The sequence below is a fragment of the Scyliorhinus torazame genome, chromosome 5 (assembly GCF_047496885.1).
Source record: "Scyliorhinus torazame isolate Kashiwa2021f chromosome 5, sScyTor2.1, whole genome shotgun sequence".
NCBI classification, from domain to species: Eukaryota; Metazoa; Chordata; class Chondrichthyes; order Carcharhiniformes; family Scyliorhinidae; genus Scyliorhinus; species Scyliorhinus torazame.
The window spans coordinates 160,100,425-160,112,324 of record NC_092711.1 but is presented as its reverse complement, the minus strand read 5'-3'; the positions used below and the strand labels follow the sequence as shown (position 1 = coordinate 160,112,324).

The 11,900-nt window shown below is 46.5% G+C and overlaps 1 protein-coding gene across 1 annotated transcript; it reads right to left on the bottom strand.

The window, feature by feature from the left end:
• Positions 1-1,051: 1,051 nt before the first annotated feature.
• On the bottom strand, positions 1,052-11,685 carry LOC140422169 (uncharacterized). Its single transcript, XM_072507167.1, has 2 exons — positions 11,323-11,685; positions 1,052-7,002 (listed from the first exon to the last, which is right to left on the bottom strand). Exon 2 carries the CDS (start codon positions 6,645-6,647, stop codon positions 5,388-5,390), a length of 1,260 nt encoding a protein of 419 aa, XP_072363268.1. The 5' UTR covers positions 6,648-7,002; positions 11,323-11,685; the 3' UTR covers positions 1,052-5,387.
• Positions 11,686-11,900: the final 215 nt, after the last annotated feature.

Genomic DNA, 11,900 nt, shown 5'->3' with positions numbered 1-11,900 from the left:
CCCAAACATCATATCTTGATCTGACAGTCACTTGATTCTTTGGGTCACACACACCCGAGTGAGAGTGTTCCAGAGCACTGATTGTGGAAAAAGCTTTAACCAGTTACAGAGCTTCACAGCGGGGAGGGACTGTACACATGTTCTCTGTACGAGTAAGGCTTCAATTGTCTAACCTGGAGAGACACAAGGAGACCCAAAACATGGAGAAACAGTGGAAATGCCGGGACTGTGGGAAGGATTCAAAGCCCCATCTGCACTGGAAGCTCATTGGCACATTCACACTGGGGAGAGGCCATTCAGCTGCTCTCAGTGTGGGAAGAGATTCAATCAATCAGCCAGCCTGACGTCCCACCGGCGAGTTCACACGGAGGAGAAGCCGTTCACCTGCTCTCAGTGTGGGAAGGGATTCAGACATTTATCCACCCTGCGGAGACATCAGCCAGTTCACCCCGGGGAGTGAGCATTCACCTGCACTCAATGTGGGAAGGGATTCTGTGTTTCCTTGTACCTGCTGAGACACCAACAAGGTCACAAGTGATTACAGGGGTTGGATTCTGCTGTTATTGTTGCTACTCTCAATTACACCCAGAACAGCATTGTGTTCATTCTGTCAGTTGGTCAATGGGGAGGGTCGGAGGGTTTTGTTCTGCTGGACTGGCCGGTCTCACGACTTTGCCTCCAGTGGGCTGATGCTCTTGAGCCTTGTGGCAAATACTTGGCTTCAAATTTCACAAGGATCACAGAGTGAAAGGGTGTTTGGAAGGTAGATGACAGATAGTTCCTGTTTCTGTTTGGAACCCCAAAGCATGCAGTTCAGATTAAGATAGGCTTTGGTGGTTACATGGTTCTGTCTCAGAAGGAAACGGTCAAGCTATGAGGGGCAAGTTGATTGGGAACTTACAATAAAATGTGTAATGATACACAGGCAGTCGCATTTAAGGAATTATCACATATTTACATAAAATATAGATTCCTTTAAGAAACAAAAATCCAACAGGAAAAGTGACGCAACCGTGACTAACAAGAAAAATTAAAGATTCCAAGAGGCTCATTAATCGATTACAGATTTATTGCTTCACTGATTTATTGGTACCTTGAAGAATCAATGCAGTATAATTCTTTAAATTCAGTATACATACAGACAGAAAATAGAATATCCACAAGGCATAGTCATTGTTTCAGATAATAATATGAGAATTGCTGTACAGCAACTTAATATGTCAGAATCTAACACGGTTTCTAGAAAAGTTGCATAAAAGCCCTCGTAATGAATAAACCATTGTTCTACAAATACATCTAGTAATTAAAAAGTATCGCAGCCTTAGCAACAGAAACATTTACAAAATGTAGCAAAGCCTGAGCGACAAACAAGGTTGATGCAGAACGCCTTATCTTCAGAGGATTGGTACACGTGGCGGGAGCATGTAGACATTTAATTAATTTGATAGACATTAATGAATCTTAAGTAATGACCAATGCCTGGATAACAAATCATGCTCCAAGTGACAAGAGAGCTATTTGAATAAATCAGGAAGCCTCAGCTGAGAATTTGAAACCAATAAGGGGTTAGACCATTGATAAGAATTTCTTTAAGAATAAAGTTTCATGACTAAAGTTTGTTCTGTATTCATGCTTTAAGAAATTCTGAACTATCTATTGATTTCCTAATATTGTCTTATGTTTTTGTGCAACTCTCTTTATTATGTTTTGATGTATTATTTCATCTGAATTTTGATTTATTTTTAAGTAAGAGAATCAAGGTGGATAATTAGCAATAAAGTTGCATTTTTGGACACCTCCAATCAACCAGATCTTGGGCTAATTTTTGAAGATAAAATAAGAGATCTCATCGCACATAGTTGCCAATATAAGTGGAACCCCGAGGATTGGAAACTTGTTTTAGAATTCAGGAAAGGAGGATCAAGAAACTCATAAAGAGAAAATTGAATATGAGAGCAAACTGGCGAGAAACATAAAAACTGACTGGAAAAGTTCCTGTAAAATATGAAAAGGGAAAGATTCGCAAAGACCTTTGTGGGTCCATTCCAGGCAGAGACAGGAGAGTTTTAAATGAGGAATAAGGAAATGACAGAGAAACTAAACAATGTGTGTCTGTCTCATGGAGGAGGATACAGAAATCGTCCCAAAAACACGAGAGAACCAAGAGACCAGTGAACACGAGGAACTGAAAGAGATTAGTATCAGTGAAAAAGTAGTACTGGAGAAATTAATGGGATTGAAAGTTAATAAATCCCCAAAGGCTGCTGCTCTACATCCCAGAGTGTTGAAAGAGGTGGCTGTAGTGATAGTGGATTCTTTGGTGATCATCTTTCAAAATTCTATAGATTCTGGAATGGTTCCTGCAGATTGGAAGGTGGTAAATGTAACCCCACTATTTAAGGAGGGAGAGAGAAAACGGAGAACCACAGACCCATTAACCTGACATCAGTCGGAGGGAAAATGCTACAATCTATTATGAAGGATGTGATAACATACAAATTAGGAGCAGGAGTAGGCCACTCGGCCCCTCGAGCCTGCTCCACCATTTAATAAGTTGATCTGATTGTAACTTCAACTCCACATTCCCCCCGATAACCTTTCACCCCCTTGCTTATCAAGAATCTATTCAACTCAGTCTTCAAAATATTCAAAGACTCTGCTTCCACTGCCCTTTGAGGAAGAGAGTTCCAAAGACTCACAACCCTGAGAGAAAGAAGTTCTCTGCCTTAAATGGGCAAGTTGTTACTTTTAAAGCGACTCCAATTTCTAGATTCTCCCACAAGAGGAAACATCCTTTCCACATCCACCCTGTCAAGGCCCCTCAGGATCTGATACGGTTCAATCAAATCAATTCAATCCATCGGACACAAGCCCAGCCTGTCCAATCATTCCTCATAAGCCCAGCCTCCAATTCCAGGTATGAGTCCAGTAAACCTTCTCTGAACTGCTACCAACACATTGACATCATTTCTTAAATGAGAGCAATACTGTACACAGTGCTCCAGATGTGGACTCATCAATGTCCTGTATAACTGATGCAGAACCTCCCTTCTTTTGTATTCAATTCCCTTTTTGTGATTCATGCTCTTGGACACCCAGATCCCTCGGAGTCTCAGAGCTCTACAATCTCTTACTATTCAGATCAGAAACCTTTTTTTCCTTCTGGCAACATGGCCATTCAGCCCATCGAGCCTGTGCCGCCATTCAATATGATCGTGGCTGATCATCCACTTCACGGTAGCACAGTGGTTAGCACAGTTGCTTCACAGCTCCTGGGTCCCACGTTCGATTCCCAGCTTGGGTCACTGTCTGTGCAGAGTTTGCACTTTCTCCCCGTGTGTGCGTGGGTTTCCTCCGGGTGCTCCGGTTTCCTCCCACAGTCCAAAGCTCACTGTCCCTTAATTAGAAAAACATAATTTATTAAACAAAGAAACAGAAATCTGCCAGTCGCTGCTTTAAACACTCCCAGTGTCTGAGCTTCCACAGCCCTCTGGGGTCGAGAATTCCAAAGATTCACAACCCTCGGAGTAAAGAAATGTCTCCTCCGAGACCCGTATTAAGTGACTTCTCCCTTAGTTTGAAATTGTGTCCCCTGGTTCCAGACTCTCCAACTCGGGGAAACATCTCACCTGCACCCACCCGGTCTATTCCTTTATGGATTTTGTAAGTTTCAATGAAATCCCCTCTCATTCCTTGAAACTCTAGAGAAAAGAGGCCCAGTTTCCCCAATCTGCTTTCATAGGACAGTCCTGCCATACCCGGGACAAGTCTGGTCAAACTTTGTTGCTGTTCCTCTGTGGCAAGACCTTTCCTAAGTAAAACTGCACACATTACTCCAGCTGTGGTCTAAGCATTCCATAATGATCGATGTCAAGGCCATCGAATGGTATTCATTGAGGCACGTTGCCTGGTTCTTCTTTGGCACCGGTATGATGGTGGTCTTCTTGAAGCAGGTGGGAATCTCAGAACGGAGTAGGGAGAGGTTGAGGATGTCCGCGAACACACCTGCCAGTTGGTCCGCGCAGGATCTGGGTGCGTGGCAGGGACTCCGTCAGGACCCGCCGCTTTCCGAGAGTTCACTTTCAAGAAGGCCAATCTGACTTTGTACGCTGTGACGGTGGGCACGGGTGTGCCCAAGGCTGCTGGGGCAGATGACAAAGGTTTGTTGGTTTCCTGCTCGAAATAAGCATAGAATGCTAGAGTTTGTCGGGAAGGGGTGCGCTGTTGCTAAAGATCCTACTCAGCTTAGCGCATTATGTTGTTTAAGCCTTGCCACAATCGATGAGAGTCCATGATTCTAGCTCAGTCTGGACAACTCTTCAGTTTTCTCTTGGCAACCCTGTTGGCTTTGCAGAAGTCGTACCTAGATTTTATTTTGTATAGGTCAGGGTTGCCTGACTTGAACGCCTCAGACATGGCCTTGAATCTCCCGATTAAACCATGGGTTCTGGTTGGGTAACGTACGAACTACCTTCTTTGACACACAATCTTCTACACACTTGCTGATGAAGTCTGTGATGGTGCTGGCATACTCGTTTAGGTTAGCTGCCGAGTTCTTGAATATGGACCAGTCGCACAGGAGCTCTTCTGTTGCCTCAGACCAGCATTTCTTAACCGGATTCTCCCGCTTAAGTTTCTGCTTGTACGCCGGGAGAAGGAGCACCGTCTTGTGGTCCGATTTTCCGAAGTGCAGCCAGTGGATGGATCATCAGGCGCCCTTGATGTTTGTGTGGCAGTGGTCAAGGATGTTGGGGCCCCTGTTGGGACAGGAGAGGTGTTGGTGGAATTTTGGCAGTACACTCGAGGTTGGCCTGGTTGAAGTCTCCGGCCACGATGAACAAGGCCTCCGGGTATTCTGCTTCATTGTTATTTATAGCGGTGTACAATTCATCAAGCAGCGTCTTCACTTCCGCCTGGGGTGGGATGTAGATCGCCGTGATGATGGCAGAAGTGAACTCCGTGGAAGGTAGTATGGACGGTACTTCAGTCGGGTATTCCAGGTCAGGGGAGCAGTAGTTCGCCAGGGTCGCCACATCCGAGCACCAGGAGTTGACGAGGAGACAAACCCCTCCACCCACTCCAGGTTCAGTCCTGGATGTAATTAACAGCAGGAATAACAGCAGAATCTAACCCAACATCACTTGTGAACCCTTTGGTGTCTCAGCATGTTGGACGACTGAGTGAATCCCTCCCCACAGTGAGAGCAGGTGAATGGCTTCTTTCCAGTGTGAACTTGCTGGTGTCTCCACAACGTGATTGATGTTTGAAATCTCTTTGTGCAGTGAGAGCAGCTGAACGGTCTCTCCCCAGTGTGAATGTGCTGGTGGGACATCAGTACCTGAGAGCTTTTAAACCCACTCCCACAGTCGGAGCATTTAAAGGATCTCTCATTGCTGTGAGTGACATTGTGGCTCAGCAAGTGATGACCGAGTGAATCTTTTCCCAGTCGGAGAGGTGAACGGGCTCTCCCCGGTGTGACTTCGCTCGTGTTTCATCAGGTTGGATGGGGATCTAAAGCTCTTTGTGCAGTGAGAGCAGCTGAACGGTCTCTCCTCAGAGTGAACGCGCTGGTGGGACATCAGTAGCTGAGAGCTTTTGAAACCCCGCCTGCAGTCAGGGCATTTAAAGGGCCTGCTCTTGGTGTGAGTGGCATTGTGTTTCAGCAGGCTGGATAATTTAGCGAATCCCATATCACACACAGAGCAGATGAATGGCCTCTCCCCGGTGTGAACTCGTTCGTGTCTCCGAAGGTTACCAATATCAGTGAATCCCTTATCACACACAGTGCAGTTGAATGGATAATCCCCAGTGTGAACTCGTTCGTGTTTCCGCAGGCTGGCATTGTCAGTGAATCCCTTTTCACACTGAGAGCAGGTGAAAGGTCTCTCTCCAGTGTGAAGTCGCTGGTGTCTCTGCAGGTGGGCTAACCGAGGGAATCCCTTCCCACAGTCAGAGCAGGTGAACGGTCTCTCCCCAGTGTGAACTCGTTCGTGTCTCCGCAGGTTGCCAATGTCATTGAATCTCTTTTCACACTGAGAACAGGTGAAAGGCCTCTCTCCAGTGTGAATTCGGTCGTGTTTCCGCAGGCTGCCAATTTGAGCGAATCCCTTTTCACACTGAGAGCAGGTGAAAGGACTCTTTCCAGTGTGAACTCGCTGGTGTGTCTGCAGCTGGGATAACCGAGGGAATCCCTTCCCAAAGTCAGAGCAGGTGAACGGTCTCTCCGCAGTGTGAATTAGTTTGTGTCTCTGCAGGGCGCTATTGTGAGCGAATCCCTTTTCACACTGAGAGCAGGTGAAAGGCCTCTCTCCAGTGTGAACTCGCTGGTGTGTATGCAGGTTGCCAATTTGAGTGAATCCCTTTTCACACTGAGAGCAGGTGAAAGGCCTCTCCCCAGTGTGAACCCGCTGGTGTGTCTGCAGCTGGGATAACTGAGGGAATCCCTTCCCACAGTCAGAGCAGGTGAACGGTCTCTCCGCAGTGTGAATTAGTTTGTGTCTCTGCAGGGTGCCATTGTGAGCGAATCCCTTTTCACACCAAGAGCAGGTGAAAGGCCGCTCGCCAGTGTGACTGCGTTGATGCGTTGCCAGCTCGTGTGGGGCTCTAAATCCCCTCCCACAATCCTCACATTTCCATGGTTTCGCCATGATCCGGGTGATCTTACGTCTCACCGCGTTTGACGATCAGTTGAAGCCTTGTCCACACACAGAACACCCGCACAGTCTCTCCCTGCTGTGAATGGTGTAGTATGTTTTCAGGCTGTGTCACTGGTTGAAGCTCTTTCCACAGTCAGTGCTCTATAACAGTCTCACACGGGTGTGTGTGTCTCAGTGCTTTTCCAGACACACTGTTGTTTAAAATCTCGTGAAGCAGACAGAATAGACAAACATTTCTCCTTCTAGATTCTCAGGCCGAAGATCCCAAGAATTGAGTGACTCAATCAGTTCTTGATGTGATATTTAGTTTGAGATATCGGCCTCAAACTCCTCTCGATCGAACTGCCTGCAAACAGATTTTACAATATCAGTACAGGATAGAAATTCAGAACAAACAATTCTAGTTTCTATCGAACATTCTTTCCTCTCTCTTTCCCTGAAATGCTCGAAATCTCAATCCCACACACTCTCCCTCCATTCTCACTCTGCTGGATCTAATATTCACCCTCCCAATTCTCCTGAAGGTACTGATTCAGGCTGATTGACAGATCCAAGCTCACTGTTTCCTCCAGACCTGAAAATCTTCATGCAGGCTGCCAGACAGATATATATCTATATTACTGGATGGAAAATGTGTGTAATATACAGATTGTATTCACTTACTTTCCCTCCCAATTTTCCTGAAGGTGCTGATCAACAAATCTAAACTCACTAAAACCTGCACAAGAGTAGAGAATCTCCATATAAGTACATTTACTGATTAGAGATAGGGAAATTCTGAGGAAGAATTTTATTTAGTCATGGAGTGGTCATGACAGGGAACTCACTACCCACAAGGGTTGTGGAAGTCCAGATGATCGATAATTTAAAATAAAATAGGATGGTTACTTGAAGAAAATAAACTTGCAGGGGAACAGGGATATCGAGCAGGAATGGGACTGACTGGATTGCTGTACAGAAAGTCAGCATTGACTTGAGTTCCCAAATGGATTCTGAAGTGCTGCAATGACTGTATGACTGGAAATATATGATGTAGGTACAGTACTATGATACAAAACTAGAAATAATAATGGATGTATTTTATCACAGAACCATCAAAAATATATATAATACATACCATATAACACTAGACATATTTCTGTCCGATATTATATTTTTAAAAATTAATTTACGGGACGTGGACAATGCTGGTCAGGCCAGCATTTATTGCCCATCCCCAGTTGCCCTTCCGAAGTAGGGGTGAGCTGCCTTCTTGAACTGCTGCAGTCCTTGAGGTGTAGGTACATCCCCTGTGCTGTTTTTTTTTTTTCATTTATTTTTTTATAAATTTAGAGTACCTAATTCATTTTTTACACTTATGGGGCAATTTAGCGTCACCAATCCAGCTACCCTGCACATCTTTGGGTTGTGGGAGTGAACGCAAGCAAACACGGGGAGAATATGCAAACTCCACACGGACAGTGACCCAGAGCCGGGATGGAGCCTCGGACCTCGGAGCCGTGAGGCAGCAGCGCTAACCACTGCTCCACCATGCTGCCCTACATCCCCTGTGCTGTTAGGGAGGGAATTCCAGGATGTTGCCCCAAGGACAGTGAAGGAATGGCAATATATTTCCAAGTCAAGGTGGTGAGTAACTTGGAGGAGAACCTCCAGGTGGTGGGCTTCCCAGGTTTCTGCTGCTCTTGTCCTTCCAGATGGTAGTGGTTGGGGGTTTGGAAGGTGCTGTCTGAGGAACCTTTCGGAGTTACTGCAGTGTATCTTGTAAATGGTATACACGGCTGCTACTGTTTGTCGGTGGTGGAAGGTTTGAATGTTTGTGGAAGGCGATGCAATCAATCAGGCTGCTTTGTCTGGATAGAGTCGAGCTTCTTGTGTGTTGTTGGAGCTGCACTCATCCAGCAAAGTGGAGTGTATTCCATTACACTCCTGACTTGTGCTTGTAGATGTCTGGTGGACAGGCTTTGGGGCATCAGGAGGCATGGGGAAGGGCAATTATGATGCCATTAGACATGACTTGGGGGGGGGGGGGGGGGGGGTGGGGGATAGGTTGGAGAAATAGGCTGCAAGTGTTAGGCACACTGGATATGTGAAGCTTGTTCAAGGAACAGCTACTGCGTGTTCTTGATAAGTACGTACCGGTCAGGCAGGGAGGAAGGCGTCGAGCGAGGGAACCGTGGTTTACCAAAGAAGTGGAATCTCTTGTTAAGAGGAAGAAGGAGGCCTATGTGAAGATGAGGTGTGAAGTTTCAGTTGGGGCGCTTGATAGTTACAAGGTAGCGAGGAAGGATCTAAAGAGAGATCTACGATGAGCAAGGAGGAGACATGAGAAGTATTTGGCAGGTAGGATCAAGGAAAACCCAAAAGCTTTCTATAGGTATGTCAGGAATAAAAGAATGACTGGGGTAAGAGTAGGGCCAGTCAAGGACAGGGATGGGAAGTTGTGTGTGGAGTCTAAAGAGATAGGCGAGATACTAAATGAATATTTTTCGTCAGTATTCACTCAGGAAAAAGAGAATGTTGTGGAGGAGAATGCTGAGACCCAGGCTATTAGAATAGATGGCATTGAGGTACGTAGGGAAGAGGTGTTGGCAATTCTGGACAGGCTGAAAATAGATAAGTCCCGGGGCCTGATGGGATTTATCCTAGGATTCTCTGGGAAGCCAGGGAAGAGATTGCTGAGCCTTTGGCTTTGATTTTTATGTCATCATTGGCTACAGGAATAGTGCCAGAGGACTGGAGGATAGCAAATGTGGTTCCTTTGTTCAAGAAGGGGAGTAGAGACAACCCCTGCAACTATAGACCGGTGAGCCTCACGTCTGTTGTGGGTAAAGTCTTGGAGGGGATTTTAAGAGACAAGATTTATAATCATCTAGATAGTAATAATATGATTAGGGATAGTCAGCATGGCTTTGTGAAAGGTAGGTCATGCCTCACAAACCTTATCGAGTTCTTTGAGAAGGTGACCGAACAGGTAGATGAGGGTAGAGCAGTTGATGTGGTGTATGTGGATTTCAGTAAAGCGTTTGATAAGGTTCCCCACGGTAGGCTATTGCAGAAAATACGGAGGCTGGGGATTGAGGGTGATTTAGAGATGTGGATCAGAAATTGGCTAGCTGAAAGAAGACAGAGGGTGGTGGTTGATGGGAAATGTTCAGAATGGAGTTCAGTTACAAGTGGTGTACCACAAGGATGTGTTCTGGGGCCGTTGCTGTTTGTAATTTTTATAAATGACCTAGAGGAGGGCGCAGAAGGGTGGGTGAGTAATTTTGCAGACAACACTAAAGTCGGTGGTGTTGTCGACAGCGCGGAAGGATGTTGCAGGTTACAGAGGGACATAGATAAGCTGCAGAGCTGGGCTGAGAGGTGGCAAATGGAGTTTAATGTAGAGAAGTGTGAGGTGATTCACTTTGGAAGGAATAACAGGAATGCGGAATATTTGGCTAATGGTAAAGTTCTTGGAAGTGTGGATGAGCAGAGGGATCTAGGTGTCCATGTACATAGATCCCTGAAAGTTGGCACCCAGGTTGATAGGGTTGTGAAGACGGCCTATGGAGTGTTGGTCTTTATTGGTAGAGGGATTGAGTTCCGGAGTCATGAGGTCATGTTGCAGCTGTACAAAACTCTGGTACGGCTGCATTTGGAGTATTGCGTACAGTTCTGGTCACCTCATTATAGGAAGGACGTGGAAGCTTTGGAGCGGGTGCAGAGGAGATTTACCAGGATGTTGCCTGGTATGGAGGGAAAATCTTATGAGGAAAGGCTGATGGACTTGAGGTTGTTTTCGTTAAGAGCGAAGAAGGTTAAGAGGAGTCTTAATAGAGGCATACAAAATGATCAGGGGGTGAGATAGGGTGGACAGTGTGAGCTTTTTCCCGCGGATCCAGAAACATTACCATTTCTCACCTTATGATGGAAGGGTGATCATTGATGAAGCAGCTGAAGATGGTTGGGCCTAGGATACTGCCCTGAGGAACTCCTGCAGTGATGTCCTGGAGCTGAGATGACTGACCTCCAATCACCACAACCATCTTCCTTTGTACCAGGTATAAATCCAACCAGTGGAGAGTTATCCCCTGATTCCCATTGACTCCAGTTTAGCTGGGGCTCCTTGATGCCCTACTCAGTCAAATGCTGCCTTGATGTCAAGGAGAGTCACTCTCACCTCATTTCTGGCATTCAGCTCTTTTGTCCAAGTTTGAACCAAGGCTGTAATGAGGTCAGGAGCTGAGTGGCCCTGGCGGAACCCAAACTGAGCGTCCAGGAGCAGGTTATTGCAGAATAAGTGCCACTTAATAGGACCTTTGATGACCCCTTCCATTACTTTGCTGATGATGGAGAGTATTCCTACTGAGAAGTAATTGGCTGAGTTAGATTTAGCCTGTTTACTGACCCCTTAAATGTCAGCCATTTCCTGGGGAAACCAGCCCTTTAATTGTGAACATTAGGAAAGAGATCGTCCTTTTAGCCAGACAAATAAATGTGTCAAGCTGAGGGGGCAAAGGATGTCACTGTCTTTGAGAGAGAGAGAGAGACCTGGGCCAAGCTTTGCAGAGTCTGCACCCTCCCTGGATTCACTTCCTTTCCCTTCAGTTGCTGCAAGTCACCAATTGAAGGTCAGAATGAGAAAAGAAATGGAAAGGGGGAGAAAATAAAGTGTTTTACTCACAGATGTTGGAGACAGGAGTCTGTGTGCAGCTCAAACTTATTCAGGGTTGGGGGAACAACAGCTTTGCTCGGCAGAAACCTCCATGTGCAGCTTTCGCATCGAGACAACGGGGGAGCTTTGATTGGCGGAGGGGCAGAGTCTTTCCGGTCCTCCAACTCTTCCCATTGGTCAACACCTGAGAGGTAAGGTCAGCGGAAGTGAGCTCCCCTACGCATGCGCAGCAGTCCCTCTCCCTGAGACATGCGCAGCAGTCCCTCTCCCTGAGACGTGCGCAGTCCCGGATCAGGGAAGGGGGAGATCACCGAAGGCCGGAACTGTCAGCCGGTTGCTGGAAACCGTCTCGAGGATGTGTTGGGGGAGACGGAACAGAGGGTGGGGCGGTGCTCGCGTGTCCGCGCGCCAGCGTGTGCGCACTAATGCAGTGACGTCACCGCGGAGCGAGTGGATTCCTATTGGCTGATTTAGAGGATGAGCACCTTTGTGATGTCACAATGTGGAGGTTGAACAATTGGTTTCAGACTAAAACGTCCTCCTCTGGGAAACATCTGGGAGCAAATCAATGTCTGCCCCTTTCAGAA